The sequence below is a fragment of the Hippoglossus stenolepis genome, chromosome 9 (genome assembly GCF_022539355.2).
Source record: "Hippoglossus stenolepis isolate QCI-W04-F060 chromosome 9, HSTE1.2, whole genome shotgun sequence".
In the NCBI taxonomy this organism is placed as follows: Eukaryota; Metazoa; Chordata; class Actinopteri; order Pleuronectiformes; family Pleuronectidae; genus Hippoglossus; species Hippoglossus stenolepis.
In genome coordinates, this window is record NC_061491.1 from 4,915,508 (window position 1) to 4,942,100 (window position 26,593).

At 41.3% G+C, this 26,593-nt stretch overlaps 1 protein-coding gene across 1 annotated transcript in view; it reads left to right on the forward strand.

Annotated features, from left to right (window-relative positions):
- Positions 1-24,167, forward strand: part of tacr1a (tachykinin receptor 1a) — a 45,600-nt gene extending 21,433 nt beyond the window's left edge. The window contains exons 3-5 of the mRNA XM_035165775.2: positions 9,475-9,625; positions 12,466-12,662; positions 16,007-24,167. Coding sequence (XP_035021666.1) covers positions 9,475-9,625; positions 12,466-12,662; positions 16,007-16,352 — 694 coding nt within the window. The 3' untranslated portion in view covers positions 16,353-24,167. The remainder of the gene's footprint in view (positions 1-9,474; positions 9,626-12,465; positions 12,663-16,006) is intronic.
- Positions 24,168-26,593: the final 2,426 nt, after the last annotated feature.

Genomic DNA, 26,593 nt, shown 5'->3' on the forward strand with positions numbered 1-26,593 from the left:
TGCCAGTAAGGTGGCGTGGAGCAAGGTCCTGTTACCCCCGGTATTCCTTTGCCTCTGCTGGCAGGCAAAGTCAAAAGAACAGCTGCCCCTTCTCCCAACACACACACATTCATTAATTATGTACGCTGGTACCGGCACCCACATGATTTAATAAGCAGGTGCATGCACAATTTTATGTGGCACCTTCCTTCACATAACCTGCATATTGTATTGGTACACATAATGGCACACACACACACACACACACACACACACATACACACAGTCGCAAGAGCCAAGAAATATGGTCGTTTGAGGCATGTTTGTCTGCTGTGAGAAGAGAAGAGCCAGCAGCCCCAGAAATTAAAACAATATACGTTTCTGTGTATAATTTGTCAGTGTGCGTGACCTCCACTGAGTGTGGTTTCATTGATTCAGCCTGTACGACAGCAAGGTGACATAGTACAGCTTCTATTCCCCCGAGTGTCATCCATCAGTGGGAGCATTGGGTCCCTGGGGGCCTCCCGGAAGACAGGATCTGTCGGAGAGTCACTCTGCTCTTACAGGGTACAGCTGGTACAGCTGTTTCACTGTGGATGAGGGAACTTTAAAATTGTATTGGTTGTTTTCTGAAATGGAGTATTTCCCTTCCATTTAAAGCCACTATATACCTTTACTCAAACTGTTCAGAGAGAAATACTCCACAATATTTATTCAACACTGATAAAAAATCGAATATATGCCTATAACATATGATCTTATTGCAGTGATCTTCCTGGAAAGATTTTTTTATTATTATGTGTCTGCCCAATTTGGTCTGGACGTTCTGCGGACTTTGTTTTTCACATATGAAGAACACAGTGGAGGATTCTCGGAGTCAGATGTGTTGACAACAAAAGGAAAATCTGAGTCAGAGTGTTCAGGCGAGGGTGGCGCAGCATGCAGGAGGCGGAGAATGACGTTTTTGGACATATATCTCCCTGTGATTGGACTATGGTTTTGTATATTTGGATTGATCTTTCTATGCACCCTGAGTTCATTATTTCCGAGTTTTCTTTTGAAATGTCTTGTGTGTCTCTCTAACTTTACTTTCCTTTGATCTGTCCCTGGATTTCTTCCGTTTTGCTCTTTTGTCTTTTATTTTTTCCCAATGTTTCAGTTTTTACCACCTGTGTTGCTGTTTTTGTTTCCTTTTGCTTCCTGTTGTGCTGTGCACGTAGGAGACTTGATGGAGTTGACAGACAGAAGTTATATATCTAACATTCAGCTGCAGTCATGTTAAGGCTGCTGCACACTAGAAGATAATTGCGCCGGTTTCAAAACCCCCCGGGCAATTGCGAGGCGTTCCCGAAGTAATGTTAAAGCTACCAACTGAGTCAGAGCCTCCCAGCTCTCGAATTGTAAACATGTTCGATATAATTGACTCAGAAAGAAACCTGCAATAGCGAGAGAGAGACAGCTAACCGGGAAGCGTCACCAACTCGATTTTGGGTGCTTGTACAGCTGTGACTCAAAACAACAATACATGTCCAACTCACCTCAAGCTCACTCTGCAAAATGTACACGCCCTCTAAGCCATGACTAAATCAATATTTATTTTTTTTTTGCTGCAAGTCACGTTTAATCCCGCGAGTGCTTCACTCTCCAGTTCACTTGTGTCCTGGCTTATAATAATAGAGAGGACATTTACAGGACATATATCACCAGTGTTGACTTCCTAAGACAGAAGATGACAAATCTTCTCAAAGATCAGGCGAAGGTTTAACATTTTATTAAAACTATAAGCATGCATTACCAGTCTGAGTCAGTCTGTACACTGTGTGCGAGGCAGGCTGTTCAGCTCCCTGCAGCGGGAATCGGTACGATATTGATATTTAAAAATACATAACTGCGACGAAAAAATATTAAAGCATTTATACCCAGAGCACTGAAATATACATCAGAAAATATGTATTCTGCTTTTTAGATACTTCTCACTTCTCACAGCTGATGTCTTGCAAGCAGCGGCATTCACAAACGTCTTCATGTGTTTGAGAATGTAAGTGTCAAGAAATTTGTGGCCGCACATCTTTCATCTCTTTGTAAGACGTCGTCTTTATTCTCAGAAATGTCACAAGAAGTTTTTGTTTTTTTTGCTTTTGAAATCGACAAACGCAGCAGCTCCCAACATCACATGGGAAGCTCAGCTGAAACTGTGAAATATACTCAACTATATTAAGAAGTGTGGGGAACTCTGATTTAAATCCTGACCCAAATTAGTTTCAAGTGTCAGGACCACACACCTTTACGCAGATAATGACTTTTGCTTCGAGTAAATGCTCATTTTCTAAACTATAAGGTGATTGTCACAGTACAACACAATACCTCTACACTTTCAGTAGGTGTGTGCTTTTGGAAGAATTAAAGACAAAAGATGTGTTTCAACAGAAGCTTGTCAGTTTCCAACCTCCCCTCAATGACACACTTGAGCTGATGGATTCAGTTTTTTATGGCACCATTATATTATTAATTCTAGCAACGGCTGTTTTTTTTCCTGTGTTGCTGGAACTGGTACCTGCCATCACCATCTAACTGCAAAACCACTTTAATCATGCAAATCAGCTGGAGGAGTAAATCAATCCATCATGTCTCTCGGCAGGATTTACACTTCATGATTTACTGTCTGGAGGAGTTAGGGTGAAGGAGCACTTCAGAACGAGTCCATATGCCACTTAGACAGATGCGGCATCTGGTGTCATGAGTGTGTCATTTTCAGCATCACTGTTTTGTGGAGTGGCACAAACATCAATTTCAAATTAACTCAAAGTGGCCAGCAGTTTCTGTTGGCGTGGCCTCCATGCCCACACTGTTTTAATCTCAGTCCATAATAACACACCTGAAAACATCACGTGACCACTCATTTACACTGGGCACAAGCATGCCAGTGTAAACAGGAAGGCATGAACAAACAGTTGTATCGTTGTAAAATGCAGAATTTAACTGCTCAACAGCTGTTAACAAAGACAACAGAGTCAGCAAAACAATGATGTTTTCTGCCGGAAATGTGATAAGAACCTGACGAATCAACAAAGTCTAAGCGGTGACCTAAAAGACCCAATCAGCACGCAGTTGTGAGTGTCTAGGTCATCGTTTCCAAACATCTCCCTTTCTGCCCGTCCAGACTAAACCGCTGCCCCGGAGTTTTCAAACTAAAACAGGGCCAACAGGCATATCCATAGCCGAGTTGATGCATTTCCAAATGAAATGGCAGTAGTGTGGATGTAGATTGTCCACGTCTGTATCCGCAATGAGTGTGATACTCACAACTTCTGACTTTATGGAAGGTTAGTAGATCTCCTAGATTTCCCACAGTTTTACTAACAAGCTTTAGCAATAGATGAGTCAAGAATGGAAATATGGTTCCCAATGCTCTGCAAGTCATCACATGAAATAAATGGACCAGCCTTCTGCTCCTCTATGTGTTAACGAAGACACGTATCTTAGACAATGCTGATGATTTACCATTGTTGATCACCTGTTGTCCTTTTTCATGTGAGTGTATTAGCAAGATGTTACAGTCAATTTCACACCTCTCTGACATTAAATTCAATGAAGGATGCCAAAGAGATCGAATTACTCTTCTGGCCCCCCCGCACACACACATCCACCCCCAAAATTGAATTCAGTAAACAACAGATGTAGTACACAGCATGTTGTCTGTCTTGTTTAGTCTAAACTCTTGAGACACAAACTCAAACATCAACGAATCCTGCAACACAAAGGGAGAAGGATTCAGAGTTTGTCTCTCAGCTCAGTACTCCTGCAGGCACCTGTGTGCATATAAATCACATATCTGCCACTAAGTGGATTGCGGCAGCTTGTGTTTAGTCTGAATTACCCCAGCCATATGGTAGACACTGTGGTTTGAGGCCTGCTCCTTTAGTTAACACTCTGAGTAGTGTTTCATTACACCGGTGTGGCAAAATGCTCAAATTCTTTAATTGGTTTTATTGCATTTCTCTTTTCCACTCATGTGAGAAGAGTGTGGGACGAATGCACGAGTGTCACTAATAGCTAAGTCACATTTAGTTAAGTACAACCATGACCATAGCTGTGACCCAGTTACATAATAATAATTCAAGCCCAAACATGTGGTGAGATAGTAACAAAACAAACGGGGCTTACCTTGTTTGTTCTATACCTTTGCAGTGTGAAAACATTATTTTGGAAAGTTATTCCAACTTTCTGACCAGACGCAGCAGGAAGGAACAATAGAAGAAGAAAAAGAAGCAGAGGCTGGCAGGATTGCTTGCAGTCTTCACCTCGGACGATATAATGTTTGAAACGAAGAGGACATTCATTCTAATATGGTAATAATAATAATAATAATAATAATATTACAGTGACATTGAAATTAACAAAGTGAACTGTTCATACATTTTTTTTCAATTTAAATGGAAATCCAATTTTCACAAACAAGCCCATCTACAAACCACTCAATGTTAAGTAACGTTAGACGCAGCCTATAGAGCTGATGATAACAAGATGCACATAGGTCAAAGGGAAGTCTTTATTCCTCTCTCTGAAATGCAATGTGAAATCAAAACTAAGTGGATCCAATGCAAACAATGAATCTTGAATCATGAAAAAGCCCAAGGTCTGCTCAAAGACCTCCTACTAGAAATGCTTGATATTTGAGTTTGAAACAGAAAGCTGCTCACCAGTGCAAATGGTGTTTGAACAGATCCAGAACAACAACACTAAAAAAATATTAAATCTTCAAGTAAAATGTAGAAGCAGTGCTCGAAGTGTGGCTCATGGGCTGTGTCTAATTTCAGTTCCTTATTCGTTCATTTAGGACTCCTTATTAACAGACTCAGTAGTTTACTCCACAGAGCAGTAGGTGAGATTTCAGACACTCACTTTATCACTTTATTTCCCCATTTATTGATCCCGCTCCCATTTTCTAGTGTTCATTGCAACAGAAGCTATTTTCTTTTTCCAGAGGAAAAGTAAGTACTTCTGTATTTGACTCCAAAACAACATTCCCTTGATAACTAATGGTAAGAGTTTGCACAGTTTATTCTAAAGACAGATGTGTACCTTCAGCTCCTGTCTCAAGCCATTCCTCATTTGTAGAGCAAACACTGGTCCTGACAGACGAGGGCAAATGGAAGTAGAAGGTGCACCACAGTTAATGAGCAACAAAAGCTTCTTCTGTTCTGGAGTCCAGCCCAGCATTCTCGCAGATGTCAGTACTGTCCAGGTGCCGTTGTTGTTGGTAAACTGCACAAACTGCCTATAAAAATTCTACTCAAACTGATTTATTTTAACATAAACGTTAACTGTCGGGCCTTCAGACTGTTGGTGGAGGTATGCACTCTACTGAGTACCATTCTAGTTCATACTAATACGTGATAAGACTTGGGCAGATAAGACTGAGCAGTCACAGCTCCATAGGATCACTTTGAAGTTGTGACAAATCTACTCTTAGAAAGATGAAATGCTGCTTTTATATCTACTACTGTTTTATAATTTCCTCTTCACCTGCCACGATAAGTCGTCACTGGACCATCTGCAAAAGGTGCAGAGCGTTGCTGCAAGGCTGCTGACCAGATCCAGCAAGATTACCCACACCACACACATCCGAGGTTCTTTACATTGTCTTCCCATCATGTTCAGGATTCATTTTGAGGTTCTTGTTCACACACACAGAGAACTCCATTGTCATGTACCTGTTGTCAAGACCTTATATCACCAGCAGGTCACTTATATCTACTGACCAGGTTTTTTAAGGTCCACATGGTCATCTGGACTTTAAAAAACAAAGCTCCCATGCGTTTCAGCATCTACCCTTCTTCATAAACAGATTACCTTAAACAATGGTTTCTATTGTAGTGCTATTCAGCCAATAGAAAACTGCCACTCAGATATGGGTCTGTGGCCTAAAAGGTTGTGGGCACATACAAACTGACAGAAATCAAAGGACAAAATAAACAATGATTTTGGTTACAAAAAATGAATCACAGAACAATATAATACATGTTAACAATGACTTTGGTTACTAAAAACAAAACAAAAATACAAGTTAACAAATGTGTATAGAAAAACACTAAAATCTAGGTGATTGTGAATTTAAAGTCATGGCTGTGACACTGTTGCTCTCCCTGCTGTCGCCTTTATAAAGTGGCTGAAAACTCATTTATTCAAACTGGCTTTCAAACATTGTTTCATTTCTACTGTCTGGTTTTTGGCTGTTTGTTCATGCTTTATTTTCTCTGTCTTTTATTGTAACATTTTTTTACATTTGGACTTTTTTACATTTACTTAATTTGGACTCGGCATACTACCCCCTAACCAGGGACTTTTTTGGGTGTAAAAAGATTTACCCAGAACTTTATTTGTACAAGCAGTTGCTACAAAGGTTCCTAGTTATAGGGAAGTTCCTGTAACTAGGAACCTGATAACCTCAATAAACCTGATCACAGGTCTAATCAGCCAAAGTCATTACAAACGTCTGTGTGAGCCTTACAGGCCATGTAGCATCTAATGAGATCAGGCAGCTCTGTAGTGTCTGTTTCTCATTTTCTTCATCACTCTGCATTATTCCCAGTTAAGACTAAAACAAGGTTTAAACAGGGCAGTTTTTTGGGCCAACGTCAGTGAATCCATAGTCCTCTCCTGTCATTTGTGATATCAAGGCTGCATGTTTATTAAAGGTAGCATGAAGCGAACCATACACAACTTTCCTCATTAGGGCAAAAAAAACCTCCCAGGATTAACTAATGAGCACTTAGGAACATTTTCAGTTGACTTAATAAATGTTCTTTAGTTTGCATTCACTTAATGTTGAAGGAGGCCAATAGTAATTTGGATGAAAGAGGATGAAGAGGCTGATTGCAGTACCAGCATACTTAAGAAAATAAAAGACTGGCAAAAACTACTTTACCACAGAGAGGAATTAAGTGGTATTTTTGTTGTTTCTTTTTAAATGAAAATTTAATCCAAGGTTTATTTTATTACTCTATCTTTTGTTCGAACCTTTGTAACAATGCTTCTTTCATTACCATTGATTTAGCTTTGGACTGCTCAGTTAGACACATAAAGCAGACAAGTGTCCATAACTCTTCAGTTTTAAGTGCCTAGAGATCCCCTGAGGCTGAAGACTAAACCTGCTGCAGCTCTGATATCAACCATCCACGCAATGTCCTCTGGTGATCGGGTAATGCACCTTCTTCTTCATAAATATATATGTGCACACATGCGCACATACTCTCAGTGTGTGGTGGTTTGTACCATGAGGAAAGCTCCTGTGCTTCTGTGTATTCAGTGGCATTAACATAATTATAGTTAATTGCCAAGGAAACTGCCTGTGAGGCCCATCTGCAGCATTCACAGAAGGGAAAAGTGATTGTCCCTCCGTGGATGCTGGAGTCAGGGGGTCTATTCCCCCGTCTGAGCATAGTCAAACACAATATACACACTCTATTCAGTTTCTAATGCAATTTCCCACATATTATAATGGACGCTAATGCGTGCGCACACACCCACACGGACCACAACACACACACGTGTTCTAGCCATTTAACAAATTAGCAGGCATGTTACTGTGCGCACATTTTACAGGCAGTTAACAAGATCAAACACTGTGTCTGTGATGAATTAGCAAATCATTAGCTCGATACTGAAACTGTCATATTTAATTATTTCCTAAAGGGCTTAAATTCTTTGGACAGTCATTGGAGCAGAGGTCTTCCTGCTGATCCTAACATCCTAAGACACTAGTGACGATCAAGTCAGCCTTCGACTCAAACCAGTAACTTTTTATTTTGCTGCTTGCTCTGTCAGTGCTCCAGGGTTAGGGTGGATTGACAGGCTGGAAAATAGGTTCACAAGCCATTTTTGAGTAGGCTATGCCCACTGCCACTTAATTACCAAACATTTAATAAGCAATAAACTGACAGTGATTATATTTAATTATCACCATATCCACTGCCTCCCACTATCCAGAAATTAAGCCAAAATATTGCGCCGATGACAGCATTTGGAGCCAGATTCTACACAGTAGTGACTGTCGTGTGGAGCCACGATTTCCATGAGGATAATTCACCAAATTTTTATAGCATCAAATAACTAATTAAAGTCAAACTTAGTATGATTAGAACTAGCTAAAATAACATAAACCATCTTTGAGAATTCGGTCCATGTCCCGCCTGCTAACATGGAGGAGGGTAAATGACCCATACTGCAGCCAGCCACAAGGGGGTGATGAACCTGCTTTGGCTTCACTTTTGGGGAGCTTTCATGTTGTCCATCTTTAAATACAGTCTGTAGTAACAAGTAGCTAGTCAGCGTGTAGAATAGCCCAAAATGGTAGGAAAAAAATCAATTGATGTTGTGTTATTGAAGGCTGCACTTAAATGCTCCTCCATAACCAGACTTCTTCTTAAGGTAAGGGCAGCCATTTAGCAAGAATCCTCAGATCAATTTTATTGATTTGAAGAGAATTTGTAGAATTTTTGGACATCACAAGGATCATTTATGAAATTCTGCAGTAAGCTACAAGATGTAATGAATGCTGATGAGGTGACCGTGCGTACATCTTCACCTCCTGCCATAGCTCTTTTTAAACTAGTCAATAGTGGGGATCAGAGATTGATAGCCTAATTCCCATCATGTGCAAGGTGAAGCTAATTCCTAGATACCAATGGGAAGACACCAGTATAAATCAACAGATTAGAACAAGCAATGACATTTTTATATCAAATGATCAACAAAAACTGTTCCAATAAAAAAAAAAAATGCACCAGAAATGCTGCAAGAGGTGGATGGAGCACTTGATGGTTGGAATGGTTTGACTATTGTTCTATGTGGTGCATAGGAGGAGTAGTGTAGTGGTGTGTATCGCTCTTCTTGCTGTTGAAGGGGCTAGAGGAAGACTCAGGGATGGATTGTAATAATGCTTAACATTCTTCATTTTTATGAGAGCATCTACAAAAACATAAGCCCACATTAAGGTAAAGATAACTGCATTTAAAACAGAGCCTTCCCCTAACCCTGACCATGGAGACAGAGGAAGCTTTTCAAATTCAAAGTGGTGGATGGCCTATCGAATTTATCATTGTCAACTGCACCGTCATCATCACCTTTGTGTGTCAAATCCTGCTTTTCCAGAGTTACCAGCTACGTGATCTATAGAAGCCATGGAAAAGAGTGGCATGGGTCTGGACAAAGGGGCAGATCCAGGAAGCTTCTAATTAATTTGATGCAGCTTAATTGAATCAAAGAGGACTATTAAGTCTTGATGGAGGTATGCGCTTTATTGCGTGTCATTCTGGTTTCCTTATTTAAAGCCCCTGCACAACAATAGCCTACATACACCACTGTTTACTGCTGCTTAATAAAAATCCTTCTTCTGGGGGTACAGAGGAGGCAGTGGTACCCAGAGCTCGGCCCTTGTATGTCCTAACCATTTATATGATTTATATGTGACCTGGGATGTATGTCTTCTTGTAGGTACTATGTGTGTGTGACCATCCTGATCTATTTCCTTCCTCTACTGGTGATGGGTTGTGCGTATCTGGTGGTGGGACTGACCCTCTGGGCCAGCGAGATCCCTGGAGACTCTTCTGATCGCTACAAGGAGCAGCTGACCGCCAAACGAAAGGTAACAAACACTTAATTAAGGAGCTTTTAAATAACCAATCCGATTATTCCAACCGTGTCACGTGCACTTTTGTACACAGCAGCGCAAGACTGGACGTGGCGGAAAATTTCCAGTTGCTCTACATCATTCCTCCAGTGATGAATTAATCATCAGAGCAGCATGAACCTAAATCTCAGACTCTCTCATCTTTTATCCTCTCTTCTTTGGTGGGTTTCCAGGACAGCTGCCGTCTTTTCACCTTCACTTCACTTCATCCTCTGTTTTCACCAACTGCTCTCCTCCTTTCTACCTCCTACATATTTTTCACTTGTTTAAGTTCTTACACTGCCCATGTTGGTCAGGTGTGTTCACAGTTTTGGTGATGCAGTTCTTTGTCGAATACCGTTCAATGAAGAGACTTGCAGAGACTTTCCTTGTGACAAGGTTTTACTGCACTGATGAGATCAGGCCAGGTCAGCCTGTCAACATTTACTTTGATGGGTTTTTATCTAGCATTGACATATGAAGCAGTTTCTTTTTAGTTTTCTGTACTTTCGATCACTCCTTCACTCTACATCTTACAGAGGCATATTATGGCCATGTTGAAGAATTTCTTTTCAGATTTTGAGAATAAAGTCAAAACAAGAATAAAAAAGAAAATTAGAAAATAAGCAGCAAAGAGATCCCGTTCTCTTCTGAGTTCACTCCTTAATGCCGTGTCCCAATTCCTCTCCCTTGGCCCTACCCCTGGATATGATGGTGGTGTCCCCCCTCCAAACGGAGCCACAAGGCAGAGGGTTAGAAAGTCTTCCCCCAGGAATTTGGACACAACTCGCTATGTAATCAGCCACCAACCAACAATATCACAGTTGATCTGACAACTGAAGGACAGACGGGACAGATTGGTCTATTGATTAACACACAGTCAGTCAGTGTGAAGGGACGTTTGAAGGGCTAGATGGCCACTACCTCTACATCACATAGAGAAATGGGGCAACCCTTTACAGCCACGTGCAAAACAAAGGGGTAGGGCCACGTGGTAGGTCTAAGGGGTGAAATGGGACAGGGCCTTAGATCCAAAATCTTAAACCAATCTCATTGTGAAACTGTTAAACCTCTTTGAATATCCCACAGATGTAACAAATGATATGAGTCACCCACTACCAAACATTTCCTCCTCCACAAAAGAGACAATGTCCCAGTCTGTGTGGTTCTTTCTTCAGATTAGATAAATTTTCTTACACAATCTTTTCAAAGTCCTGATAGTTATGATAATGTGGTGCTGATGTGCCAAAATATTAAGTACCACACTATTTGTGAAACTTGTACTAAAGTTTAACTTAACTAGATGCTTGATATTCCTCATTCAAACACAGGCAACTGACGGATTTTCGGATATTCCTGTTATAATATTACATGTAGCTTAAAATGCTTTTTCTTTTAACATTACCAGTTTTTCTCAAAATATTCCAACTGTACTCTCTTTTATTCCAACTTTATTCTAAAACATGGCCCCAATACTCTGTTATAAGGTCTTGCTTTGAATCATTTGATTATTTATTCATTGGTCTCTAGCCACACTTCAACATGGCCCTATATGGCAACATGGGTTTGTCAGTCGATCCCCCACTTTGCTCCAGACTGAAATGTCTCATTTTCAATTGCAGTGGAGTTTAGTACAGGCATTCATCGTCCCCATAACTTTGCAGATAAAGTTGTGTTTTTTTGGGGAAAAATGTATCAGCGCACACTGGATGGATCAGTTCAGGCATGGGGTCTCCCTTAGGATGAATTCGATAATTCTTGGTGATCCATTTTCTACTTAGCACCATCATCAGGTCGAAACTCTAATGTCTCAAAGCTAATGATATCCACCTCAGCTGTACCAAGTTTTAAGTACTATTTATTAAATATGCTAAAAAGCTAATGCTAAGATAGTGAACATAGTCAAAAATCGGTTCCCCTCTTACTATAATGAGGCAACATAGATCTGTTACACCTGTCCATATACATTATTTTCAGATCACTGTCAGTGAGCAGTCTGTAACTGACAGTGCTTACGACGTGTCTTTGTGCATTCGTTTTCCATTTTGACAGACAAGTTCGAAGCAGTTGCCAGATGTTGGACTAACAGAGGCTTTTTAAAGGAGTGAGAAGGTGAATGCTGAGTCTTAAGAGGAGACAATCACTGCACTGCAGCACTCTCATCATCTGAAGAGCAAAAAACTGACTATATAACTATTTCCTGTAACACTGTTGTGATTGATGGTTTTCCATGACAGATTTTATACTGCATGTGTTATACATTATTCATGGAGCAAGTACATTTTATTTTTTAGGACAGGTTAATTGTACCGAGATGAGATCTGTAACATCTGAATAAAGTAAAGAAATTGCATTTTGTCCATTCTTTAAAGGGACAAAATGAAAATTCTCCCATTATCTACTCACCACTATGCCAATGTAGGGGTAAACAGTGTTTCAGCCGAAGTGAATAAAACAACAGAAAAAACATAACATGCCTCCATACTGCTCGTGTGGTGTCATCCAAGTGTCCGCAATGTTGTGATTTTTCTGTTGTTTTATTACGTCTGAAGAAGAGGTCAAAATTGACTTAAATTGTATTGGATTCAGCTGCAACGCTGTTTACCCCTGAAACTCCAAAAGTGTTTTGTGGACTCAGACACTTCACCCACCATCACAGTGGTGAGAAGATAGTGAGTGAATTTTCATTTTTCTGTAAACTATCCCTTTATCCCTTTAGCCTATGTAATGCCTTCTTAACTGGTCAAATTTTGAATAAAGTAAGGAAGCAAAACAGTAAGAATGAAGATAAGATGGTGCTTTCATGTGTCCAACAGGTGGTGAAGATGATGATCGTGGTGGTGTGCACGTTTGCCATCTGCTGGCTACCCTACCATGTTTACTTCCTGCTGCACCAGTACTTCCCTTACATGTTTGAGGAGAGGTTCATCCAGCAGGTCTACCTGGCCATCATGTGGCTCGCCATGAGCTCCACCATGTACAACCCCATTATCTACTGTTGCCTCAACGACAGGTTGGTCAGCACCGCCACACACTCACAAATATATTGATATCTTATTCATCATCTTCAATTTCTTAATTAAAGATGAACCTTTATATAATCAGGTTATTCCCACTGAGGTTTACAAGGGAGACTACAAGGAAGAATAGCAGCAACACAATTTCTACAGTAAAAGTAATTAATATTAAAACATATAAAACACTAAAACACAGAGACAAGCTGGACTCAAGAGATTTTTTCCAGAGCTTTAAACGTAACGTTACAAGGTTTTAAAGCTGAAATCAATCTGTATTTTATTGTATGCATTAGGTGCCAAAAACCTTAAAGCGCCCTTTCCTAATTCAGTCAGGACTTTGGGAACAACAAATAGCAAATTGTCGATATAATGAAGGTTATGACTTCCATACTTTGCTTTTTAATACAAATTGACAATGGTGAGTAAGAGAATGACAGTTTGTAATAAATCAGTTTTTGACAAGAAGCCTCTACTTCATACGACATTTCCGTCAGTGTGTGTGTGCTACTGGTGTCAATGCTCATAGCTAAACAATGTAGATGACTTCAGCAAGCCAGTTGGTGTGTGTGGGTGGGCGTGTCTCAGCCCAGCCTCCCAGCACTGCTTTTTGAAATTCCAGGAAGAGACACATCAGACAAAACTCAGGGGGGAAGTTAATCAGTGAATGAGGGAAAGCATCTGTTTGCTGAATTTGTAAATCGGGTCGGTCCGGACGAAGCTCCTTTATCCTCTTTTTTTCTTGTGAAAGAGTGTTTTTGTAAAGAAATTACCAGATTTGCTGCAGTTCCACTTGAAGTCGCCGTATGTTCAGATCGCAGTGGAAGTAACTCGGCAGATGTTCCTGAGATGGCGTTGAGGGTTGACCAATCAGTGAAATTTAATTCAATACCAATTCGCTGTAACTACAAGTGGGAGTGTCTGGGGTGCAGAGAGCCGCTATCAGCTGCTGCCTTAGCGATAAGCAGATAACAAAGTCTGCTTACACTCACTTTAAGACCATTTGTCTGGAGAGAAACTCTTCTTACCTCTGAGGCCTCCACACAAGTAATGAAATATGAATAAACAAATGTTAAAAGCCATCTCTGAAAACTGACTGTGAACACCAAGAGTGATCAGCATTCAGTCTGTCAACAGAAATGTTAATGAATTTAAAGATGGTTATTCGGCAAAATGAAGGCAGATGGTCGACTCTGCTTGTTTTTTGTAATCTATCATCTGCCATTGTCTCTCCACGGTGGCCACCTGTTTATTGTCTTTGTGCTGTCAGAGAAATGAGATTTCACACTCGGCTTTTTGTGCCTCTGAAATTTATTCATGTCCTAAAAATGAAAATATGTGGGTTGGACCACAGTGAGCTGAGGTTTAGTCATCATTTTGTACAGGATATTGACTAAATTGTCTCCATTAGTTCAGCTGATTTAAATTCAAATGCTTGACCGATGGTGGACCTCTCCTCTTATTTTCCATCAGTCTCTTTGCACCTCTTCTGCTCGCTACAATTGCCATTTTCCCTTTTTCCCTTGTGTTTCTAAATTTCCGATCTAAAATAATTATTCCTGTCATCGCCTTCTCTCTACAATTTTATTTCCATGCAACTAAAGTAACACTGCAAAAGAGAGCTGCTGAAATGAGTCGACAAATAAAGGTCATCAGTAAATGCCACATTCAACATTTTGTGCTCGTTAATATTAAAATGCCTGAATTACAAACAATCTTTGTTCTCTGCCTATTCTTTCATCCCTATTAGCCATTGTACACACTCAACATACACACCTAATCAGAATGCAAACAGTAAATGAGACACTCCCCACACTCTCTGTTAGATGTCAAGCTGTGGCATATAGTAAACAGTGCTGTCAGATTGGGAAGATTTCCAGACTTGTCGCGTTTGATTATGTGAAGAATGAAAATAATAGTTGTCAGCTGATGATGCAAACATTGATTGGGTTTAGGATCACTGTGATTTATGCAAACTGCATTTTATAACCATCTTTTGCCATCTATAAACTGTAGGAGTTATAGAGCACTGGATGGATGCTGTTGGATGTTAGTGCAACTACAGTTAATATTTTCATAATATGAATGTTTCAAAGAACAATATAAAAACTATGTGACAACGTCAAAGAGGAAACTTGTTTTGAGGAAGCGACAGAGAATTATCGCCTGAATCTTCCACTAGTCCTCCAAACCTGAAACATGCTGGTAGTTGTTCCCGTACCCTCTGATACCAGCCATAGAAAAACAGGCGTAGCAAACCTTGATTGTCATGGTTACAGTGATAGAAATGAGGAGTGCACTGGGAGCGGTAAACCAGACCTCCATCGCTATGGTTACAATGATTAATCATGCATTTCAGTTTATAAAACGTTTGGTTACGTTCAGGCACAAAAACGAGTTTGTTAGGTTTAGGGATTTTGTTGACCCATCAAGCTCTTTACACTTAGTCACCTGAATTCTTTGCTCCTGTCATAAATAGTACGTCCTCTAGCGGTCGCCTAATAAAATGTAACTACTAATGATCTTAGAGACCAAAGTCCTTGTGGAGAACAAAAGAGGTGTAACACATTGACCTAAATGCATTGGCTATCTGCCTTTTAATCTGCATTCATATAGCTGTTACTTGAGATGAGACAAAATGTCATCACCTACAAAAAGTATCACTGTTAGTGTTTGTGTAGAGAAGCATTTGACTTGACTTGTGGAATAAAAGAAACGAGTTGGAGTGTTAACAGTTGACAGCAAACAGAAGATGGAGTTTTGACCTGGATATCTACTGTCTACATTGTCTGAAAATATTGGCCGATGCCCCCAGAGGCTTATTCGTCGTCAGACAATAGCCGATGGGCTCTGTGCTGTGAAATGCTGCTAGCTCTTTCGTTCCTGGTCTGTTAAGGCCCTTTGCTTAAAGGGGCGATTGCTGGCTAATGTTAGAACCTTCAGACAGATACTGCTGTATATCTGACACATATTGTGCCAGTTCACTGACTCTTTTTTTTTGTGCGTTTGTTTTAGCATTTACAGTTTTTATGAGTTTTTTCATTAAACTAACTATGTTCATTGCATTGACTGTGTCATCATCTCCAACAATTCTAAAGACTTTCACAAACTTGATCTAGTCAAGTTAACCAGTAGATCAGATGTGTGTTGTACATGGGATTACAGAGGATGCAGGTACAGTAACCTGCTGCCTTCAGATGACTGTAAAGGGAGTCAATCACCATGGTTTACTGTTATAAGGGGTAAGAGTATTGTTTTAGATACAGTGGTAAATTTGAATTTAAACAAAACAAATTAAGACTATTAATTAATTGAATCTTTAATTTAATCTTTTCATGTACAGGTTTCGTGCTGGTTTCAAACAAGCCTTCCACTGTTGCCCCTGCGTCCCTAAAGGCTCGTACGAAGGGCTGGAACTCAAGTCCACTCGCTACCTGCAGACCCAGACCAGCGTTTACAAGGCCAGTCGGATGGAGAGCACCGTGTCTACTGTTCTTCAGGTCAGGGACGACATGGAGCAGCCCAAGGTCAAGGCAATAGCAGGTCCAGGACCCTGTGGGGCTGCGGTCGGGGCCAGGCCACATAGCTCCTCCCTGGACCTGACGTCCAACGGGTCATCATCCCGGAGCGTTTCCAAGACGGTGTCAGAAACGTCCAGTTTCTACTCCAGTAACAACCAGCAGGAATAGACCACAAACACACAGAGAGCAGAGGGAGAGTATGACTTGACTGTTCACATTGCCTGCCTGTGTTCATGCAAATGTACAGCGTGAATGTGTGAGCTTGTCTGCAAGTGACTGTGGCAGAATTTTTGATGACTACATTTCTAGCGTGTCCATTGAAGTTCTGTTAGGTCCAAGATGCCCTTGTGTAAAGTACTCCCACTTCTGGCAGTGAATGATCAACTGGCATGATAGAGGTTTGCTCTGTGCCACAATGTGACAATGTGCATTTCAACAACTTGAGTACATTCCAGTTCAAAAGCTGAGCTGAAGCAGACGCTGGCACCTTCAAGCGTCACAGCCTCTGCTTGTCACACCAGCCTTCTCTCGGAGCAGGGAGAAGGTTCACACATCCTCACTCACACAAGCTGTGTGACTTCACACAGTCTATTTTAGAGAGGAGCTATATCCGCAGAACATCATGCTCTGAACACAGCCGCCTCCCGTTTTAAAAGGGGCGGTTCTTTGCGAGGAGACAGGAAGTTTACAGGAAGTTCTCTACACCTGTAGCAGGGAAGACGTGTATCTGTGTGTGTGTGTGTGTAGGTGTGTGTGTGTGTGTGTGTGTGTGTGTAGGTGTGTGTGTGTGTGAGAGAGAGAGAGAGATGATCAGAATGTCAACTTCGTCTCCCCGAGCAGACGTTCCTCAACGTCAGTGCACTCCTTCAGCTGTCTGGCTGACGGAGACCTCCGTCAATGACCTGCAGACATTGCTGAAAGTTCTGAAAATCACCTGAAACACCGGCAGCATCTGGCTCAGCTTTCCTCTGAGCTTGGAGCATCATCTTTGAAAGTGGTGGTGGTGCTTCAGATTCTGAAGAGGCCAATAGCGGGCCTGAAGTAAAAACACTAGAAGATAAACTGCCCAGTGTGAGCCATGAGTCCCACACTCAGTCCTTTGTGACACCTCTAAACCCAGACAGCTCTGGCAGGTAGCTGTCAGATCGGCAAAGCACAGCAGATGAAATGTTTCAGTTTCCTTAAGAATCAATTCACTTTCACAGTAATAACTGTCCCACCAGCTGCCTGTCGGTCTAACCTGCTCCATCACCTTTTCTTGGCCGTGTCCTGAATACAAGACTCCATTTAAAAAAAAAAAAATGTTGAATTACCTGCTGCTCTCTTTATGTAGCTGCTCTGTCCTTCCAGCTGGCACTAACATGCTCATGCAGTGATTCAGCTGGATTACATTTACACCTCACAGTCATGTGTCTGTGATTTGTGTGCATCTGTGGTTCTGTAGGTGACCAGATCTATACCCCCTTTTCAGACATGAACTCACAACAACGCAGCAGGAGATCACATGTTGTTGTTTACAGCACATTGACCCAGGCCCTTATCACCAAAAGCTCTCTTGAAATCTTCGTCGGTGTCTTCTACGTGTCTAGCACTGAGATATTTTGATTATTTTTGGAATGTTTTTTATTTCCTGTTTTGCATCAGTCGCGTGGGAAAACCTTTTTATCTATGCGCCTCCTCGCTCGCAGTAAATCCTCTGGAGGATCTCCTGCTGTGTTCTCACGTGAGGTCACTTGAACATCATCTGGAATTCTTATTAGGAGGCTTGCTAGAGAAAGTCAGGAGCCTCACTCGGATATTTGCATTCTCACGTACATCCCCAGAGAATGTCAGGAGATTCTTCAGTGATCAGTTCATGTCTGAAAGCAGCTATACTCGCATTATATATTTTGTTGTTATCTCCTAAATGTAATCCGGCCATGCAAGACGCATGTTAGTTTTAGGTTTAATGGGCTTCATAGATGTTTTAGCCTGGACTGACTGTTAGAGTGTAGCTCTCTAATGTGTAGTGATGTGCCTTGCTGATGAGCATGATGTCTGTAAAAGGGCAAGGGGAGCAGAGGAGCAGCTCGCTCTGCTGGGGTCCAGGAAAAGGACAATTAGAAAACAGGGGCTATGGAAGCTCAATGTGACAAATGGTATTTACCCTCCTTCAGTGGTAAACACACACACACACACACACACACACACACACACGCAGGAACATATTACCACTGTAAAAAATCTTGGCAGTGGATTTGAATGCAAGCCTGGGTCACAGCATACTTCGTCAAACTGATTTAATACTGTGGCAAATTGTTTTATTTAGTTTCAACAAACTTCAGATGTTCTATCATATCAGTCAAACTTCCTTCACCATATTCAAGATAGTCACTTGCAACATGTTTCAAGCATATTTTTTAAATTCATAAGGGAAGTTAAAGCAGAACATTTTACTACAAATATCCTGTGGTGACATTAATAACTAAATCCACAAGATTTGCATATTTGCTGTGTACATAACAAACACAGTGAGGCAGTATCAGACAAGGACACACGACGATGTGAGAAAGTACGTGTCAGAGTTTATGCATTGGAAATTAATTCTGTGGTCTTACATTATTATCAGGATTCATATGTGAGACAAATCAGACTTGCTTGCCAAATTTCAAGGTTGATATTCTTTGCAGTGTGCATGCACCACACATGCACTCACATATGTAGCACGATCACCTGTTGACACCAATCATTACACACACACACACACACACACACACACACCACAACATTCATCTGCCTGACGCCCAGTCTATTCTCAGCACACAAAGCCTGTTGTTGTAAATTCCACAGTCAGCTGACATGAAACTGAGGAGCAGAGGTGAAGCAACATGACTTTATTGTATCACTTCATGCAGCACGTACAAGGCTTACCATTACGTTGTCTGGGTGACATGGAAACATAATCAACACTAAATGCACGTGAGGTCAATTTCAGTGCAGAGAGAAAATGAAGGGCACACAACAAACATTAGACTGCATATATAAAATATGAACTTGTCATCTCCTTCATCAACATTCTACTATTTCATCAAGGCTTGAATATAAAAATAATACATCCCGCAGAACTTTTGGAAAATTTATGTCCTGGCCAAGTCATCACTTCAGAAATGACTCGGATGCTGAAATTGCACTACTGGACTTCATGATCATAGATCTCTGGCTTTGATGCAGCAAGCTAGCACATGGTCATACACCAGCTTTAGTGATAGCTCATTGGGCCCTTCATTCAAAAGTAGGTAGATGTGGAGAAGGACATTTTACCACAAAACTTTGTCGTAGATAAGATTATTTATTTACAAATACACATAAGGTTTGACAGTGGTTATGCCCTGAAGCTTCATTAATTTGAATAATGACATATCCCTGGGTTTGCTATGAGAATAGAAACACGATAAGTTAAGGAATACAGTAAGAGCAGGCCCTATAAAAAGAACATTCAAATAAAATAAGTCATTCCATTCCATTCAGTCAGATACAGTGGGGCCAATCTAAACCTGGTGCAACGGGGCCAAGTGCAACTCAAGTGCCTTTGCTTGTTTTATTAGCAAATAGACCCAAGCACCCAAAGGTGTGTGTTCTTTAAATGAGGAGGGGTCTGGTGAAATGTTGGTGCACTTCTATCATGAGCTTTCGTCAGCTGCTTCTTGGGGCATTCAGTCATGGCAGTAATTACTCCTACATAGCCAGATGCACACCTAGTGTACACTCTGTTTGTTACACACAGAGACTCTGCACTTTGACATTGACCATAAGTAGATCAGTTTCCTCTGCAGAGACACGTTCACTCTTACTTCCCCTGAAAATCTGCCATCATGATTTGGTTTATTGGATTTTACGCCCGAAACACACCCATGATTCATTACAGTAAGAAGAGATAAGGTGCCTCTTTATTGGGGGTGGGAAAGATGCAAATCAGCCAAAAATGCCATTCTTTAGTTAAATTATCAAAGTCAATTTCAGCCAATGTGATGAAAAGAAAGATTGTGTAATGTTTTGCAGGAATCAAAACAAAACTCTTGGGTCAGCTTAGTTTGATCTTATTATTTTGTCACTCGGCCCCCTAACTACGCTTTCCAGCTCCTCCTTGTGGATCCTGAGGCTTTCCCAGGTCTGATGGGATATATAGAACCTCCAGTGGGTTCTGGGTCTACCCCAAGGTCTCCTCCTGATTGGACGTGCCCAGTAAACCTCCAACGGAATGTACCCAAAAGGCCTCTTAACTAGATGCCCTACCTGAACTGTCCCCTTTCTACATGAAGGAGCAGATGTTCTACTCCGAGCTCCCTCCTGATGTTTGAACTCCTCATCCTATCTCTATATAGCTAGGCCCGGCCATCCGACAGAGAAAACAGATTTCGGCCGCTTGTATTCGCGACCTCGTTCTTTCAGTCATGACCCTTAGCTTGTGAGCATAGGCGAGGGTTGGAATGCAGATCAACCTGTAAATCAAAAGCTTTGTCTTGCAGCTCAGCCCTTTCTTCACCACAATGGTCTCATACTACGCCCTCGTTCCTACTCACGGCACCTGTCATTATCGTGCTCCATCTTCCCCTCCTTCCTGAACAAGACTCCGAGATACTTAAACTCCTTCACTTGGGGCAGCACCTCACCTCCAACCTGGAGAGAGCAATCCTTTTCCGGCAAAGAACCACGGCCCCAGACTTGGTGCTGACTCTCATCCCAACCACTTGCAAAACTGGCTGCAAACCTCCCCAGTGCGCAGAAGAGGTTACGTCCTGATGTAGCGAACAGAAGCACATCTGTGTTGTTTTCATCACATTGGCAGAAATTCAGGGCCGTAATTTATGGATTCACAGCACTGTGTGTGTCTGTGTGGGTGTGTATATGTGCATGCATGCATGCTTGAATCTGTGTATGTGTGTGTTTGCAACAACATTCCAACAATGGTTTTGGTGTAAAAGTAAACCAATTGTTATGGCCAAGGACATGATTTCCCTACACTTCTCAAAGCGGAAGAAATCTTGATGTTATGAAGGTTTACAAACACGTTTCTGATATGATGAGCAAAAGAAAATTATTATGTAGCATCAGCTGTCTGAACCAGAGAGGAAGTAGAGGAGTAACGCACAATGAGCTTACACTCCAAAAATCTATCATCTCATCAGTTATTTAGTTTTAATTTGACTGCTGTACGCTCATGGTTACCAGCAGGGCAGGAATCATCCACCAGTATATTCCCGCATCCGCCCATCACTTGGAGGGGTCAAGTGGAGCAGGTGAACGAGCTGGGGCCCTTAATGAATGTGTAATCAACTTTGTTCAACGAGTGCTCCTTAAATGAACGTACTGCAGGCGCCCGCTCTCGCTGCCTCTCAAACACACACACTCCCGCACACACTCACATAGCCGTCACTGATGAGAGCTGTAGCGATGGAGACAAATGATGCCAGCTTGTTGCTGAGAAGAGGCGCCAGGCAGGCTGCACAGTGGGGTGAATAGTCTCATCAGCACCATCTCTTCCTGTGTTTCTATCCATCCCTCGCTCTCCAATCATGCTAATTACAGCAAAGAAGAGGAGAGGGCAACCAGGCAAGCATATGCAGAAATGCCTCACACAAACAAGGACATGCACACACAAACATGTGCTTGCAGGACTCATCATTAACTGGGGTGAAGATATAAAGGTTTGTCACATCAGTGTGACTGGTGCATGCTCAAGCCAATTAGCTTTGAGAGTGCCATCCACAACATAGAGTCATTCAACGTCCTTACTTCATGCAGCACTTAGAGAGCACCTCATTCATTAAAATGTGTTATTTACACATAAACAGTAGATGGGGCTTCATCCAGAGTAAACACATCATGTGAGCCACGTTATAAGAATTTCTCAGTGTTAACTCGACTGCAGTTAAAAAAACAGCCTCTGCAACAATGTCAAAATGTGCATTGCTGCAGCCAGGCTCAGTGTAGTTGTTTTGTGAGATTAGTCGACCTACAGTACTCTGTTTTGCTCATCTTGTACAAAAAGACCATCTTTCCACCGCTCCCTTTTGTGAACATCATCATGAACTAGACACTCTGAGCTGAAAAGAGAACTCACCTTTAACGGTGATATCGATATATCTGTATCTGTGTCGTGTTGTGAAATGAATTCACCCATGGAAAGATGTACAGTAACACACCAGGTGGAACTTGTGAATGTGTGTGAAAGTGACTGGACTCTGGGGGAAGACGCAGACTCTGTGCCATGAAGAGACATTTTAAAGTACTAGTGCCTGTTACTATACAAATGGTCAAATACCTCTCTCTGTGTCTGGAAACTAAATACCATTGCTTTTGCTTTATCTGCCATGTGGCTGCGGATGAGCCGCTTGTTATTAGTTTAGTCACATCCACTGTTTAATGCTTCTCCTTTAGCCTTGCACTGTGGTCTGCCTTACCACAGCTTTATTGATATTTTCACAGTCAGTGATTCTATAGTGTTGAGGTATTTGCTCTATTTAGTTTTGGATTGAATTGTCTTCAATTAGATATTAAACTTGAAGTTCAAGGATGAGGTAGGCGATGTACTATATGTTTCTTATTATCAACAAATCCATAGACAAAAATTATCCTTTTATTTAACTCAATTCATTCAGGTTGACATGTTGTTTTTTCATTATTTAGAAAAGTTATTTTGGCTTTGCCCTGACTAGTCAGTAGCAAGTTGTGCATTTGCTCCATCATTGTTAATTTCAGTCAAGCTGTGGTAGCTAAAGATAAGATCAGCAAACGCAAATATCTTTCACAACGATCAAAACCCAAATATCAAATGTTCACCTCTGTAGGTATAGTGACTAAAAGCCAGTTTTTTTTTTCTGAGATGGTGTTCCCAATTTAATTCTGCCTGCTTATCTCTGATTGGTCGACAGCAGAAACAGCCAATAATAGACACAGCATTTCATATTTTGGTGGTCAGGAACCAGGTTAAACGAATCTCAAGACCAAAAACACGTCAGACTCACCATCGAAACGTCACTACGAGCACACACACATATACACACAGTCGTGTCTCCAAAGACATTACATTGACCCTCTTGAGACTTACCCTAACCTTAACCATAGTTACTACCTGCCTAACCTTTACCCTAACCTGACCTAAAAACATGTTTACATGTTAAATTTGAATGATTTACGTGATGGGGACTTGCTTAGTATCCCCATAAGCAACATGAGTAAAAGTTATATCACACACACACACACACACACATAGTAGACTGCTCTTCTAGTGATTATTTTTTTGGGATTTGTCGACAACAAGATATATATATATATATATATCACAACCTTATTCTTGAAAGTGCCGAGTCGTGGCTGTGAATCAATAGTTTACTTCACAGTTATATCCACACAACACAACTGTCAAGAGCTTGTATTCCTTTGAATGCATAGTTACATAGCTACAATTTCTACTATTACCCCAATATTTAGTTTTTAGTCCCTCAAATACCCTCAACGCTGAGAGTCAGCCTCTTCAGCCCAGTCAGTGTTTCATTTGAAGTCCATTGTGCTTGAATATAGAGCTAAGAGACGTTGCTCAGTGTGTGACAAAAATGCATATGTGATCATATATGTGATATTGTATGGGTATTTTCTGACATAGCCAAGTACGTCAGTCTGAGCACTATATTGTATTGGTGTTATGCGTGCTTCTATCATGCCTGCTTACTGAAAGGGAATTAGGCTGAAATGGCATTTTAAATATCTTTCTCCAAACATTCTATCAGGCTTTTGTCATTTGAAGAAAAAACCCAGCAGTAAATCTTGTGTATTTTTCTGTGTTTTCTGCTATGAGGTGACTGTGTATCTGTTACTGCCTCCATTTGTGGAGTCACATATAATGTACAGTGAGTGTTTTTATCTGTGCTCTTTGCCAAAGTGGAAGTATCAATTTTATTGTCTTCTATTAAAGAAAGAATAATTACAGTATTGATTTGCAAATCACCACATGTAGTTTATCCTCATTTCAGGTAAGAAAAGATGTTCAAATTTGTGTGTGTGTGTGTGTGTGTGTCTGTCTGTCTCAATTCAAGGGTTGCACCCCTCCTTCCTAGGCCTGAGCAAAGGTGAAACCAAAAGGAGACCGAAGCGCAATGAATCCTGGGATAGATTGGGCTGGCAAGGACCCACCTGTTGGAGACTTTGTTTATTGGGGATTGGAGGGAGCCTTCGAAATGAGACAGCCTAGTTGCACCGCTGTGATTCAATCAGTCTACACATGCAGCCTCTGAAGGATGCACGTCCTGAATTGTGATTTTTTTGAGGTACAGGGAAACAAACATCTGGTACAGGAAGTGCACTGCACAGTCTCAGTAATGTTGAGGAAGATTACACACAACATCAAAAACTCTGTTTACTTTGTAGTTCTGTCTCTCTTTGTGAATCCTGACCTTCAGCACAAGTTCACGGGGATGAGAGAGAGGAGGTTGAGGAAGAAGTAGGAAGGACAGCAGGCTGAGTATGTGTGGGTTTGCATGCATGTGTGCATGTGGTTAAATAGGCAAAAAACAAGAGAGGCTGAGTGTATTCGTTTCAGATAAAAATACATTGTGTGCTGCACACTGTATGCATTGTTAACCACAGCTGAGCTGCCTTGATGGGCCTGACCCTTCTGTCTGTTTTAAGACATCCCGTCATTGTAAATGTCGCCACAGCAATTAAATTTGAACAAGAATTTTTACATAGTCTGTGTAATACGAAATGGAAAAGCAACATTTACATGAAAGTAACTGTTGAAGCCAAGTTGAATGAAAAGCAAATAGAATCAGCACCAATGTCAATCTAAGGTGACGTGTTTGATGACACTCAGTCACAGTCCATGGCATTCATTCATTCTCTTACTGCCTTTTCCTTATTACTAACTTTGCTGTCATTTCAGATCTTACATCCCTCCTGCCCTGCAGTTACCCTGACTTTCTCACCTTTCTTATTCAGCTGTTCCCTGATCAACTCTAGGTGCATGTGCAGCACATGACAGCAGACTCGTCACACCAGGTTTCTGGTATGACTAACTGTATCTCCTCCAATAACAGTAGGACTATTTACTCAATTAAATACCAGGGAACTATGATATGTAGCCGTGCATCTTCCAGTTTTAACAGTAAAAATCTTGTTAAAACAAATGTTCACTAAACAGAAACACTAGATTGCTTTTACTTTGAAACAGTTACAGGAAGTGAACTTATTCGACGGATAGACATTGAAACTCTGGTGAAAGACCATTTTGTTTGTCTATCGTGCTGTGAACTGTATGTGGCATGTGAAAAAAATATTTGAGACTCTGACTCTCTAGATGAGCATGTGGGCAGTGTGGCTGCTCCAACCTGATAACATGTTCCACAACACACACTACAGGGATTCAGTGGCTCAGTGCTCACGCATCCAGAGTGGCCTGGGTGTTACTACAGCTGCTTTAGTTCTGCATTGAACTGTGCCGATCCTCCGTATTTTCTCCAGAGGAGGTCAAATCCATCAATCAAATTTTAATTGTATAGCCCATATTCACAAGTCACATTTTGTCTCAAAGGGTTTAAAAAGGTGCAACATCCTCTGCCCTTAACCCTCAACACGAGTGAGGAAAAACTACAGAAAAAAGAGCGAGAGAGCCACATGTGATGGATTCCCTCCCAGGTCGGACTCCTGCCTCTCTGCCAGAGGAGAAGAGGCAGGAGATGACTGAAGCAAAAGAGAAGGAGACGAAGGAGGTCCGGGAGGACGTGAGGGAGGGACACTGTGAGGACCTTGAAAGAACAGAGATACATGCAAGAAAAAAAGTTTGGAGAGTAAGAGGATCAGATGAAAAGAGTCAAAACTGAAAGAGACAAAGGTTTTTGAAAAAGACAGCAGGAAGACATAAGTGGATATGATATAACCCTTCCCTGAGGCTGATTATCACATCTCAGGTGTCCCATCAGTCCGAGTAAGACCTGCAGCTCATGAAAATGCATCCATGATACTCCTCAACTGTCCGTCTTCCCATTTGGTGCCGGGTGTCAGAATGTGGGCGGATTAGGCAGAAACAGGCAAAGGACTGGCTGCCATCACATGGAGGATGAGATGGATGTGTTTGGAATTGAATCTCTTCGACCTCATATGTGTGATGGGGGTCATGGCCAGAACATGTTCTCATGCCAATATACTAAAATAGTCACAGTGCCCCCTAGCAGTGACAGCAAGTACAATGTTTTAAACTTTATCATATGATCCACCTCAAAATTGGATAGCGTCTGTTCTGCTCTTGCCTGTAAAAAAAACAAGCAAATTAAAAAAAATTAAAAAAAATTACAACAACAGAGTGGCACTTAGTAGAGTGCTTAAAGTCATCCAGCTCCACTAAATTGCACATACTTATCAATATCAGTCCCCATATC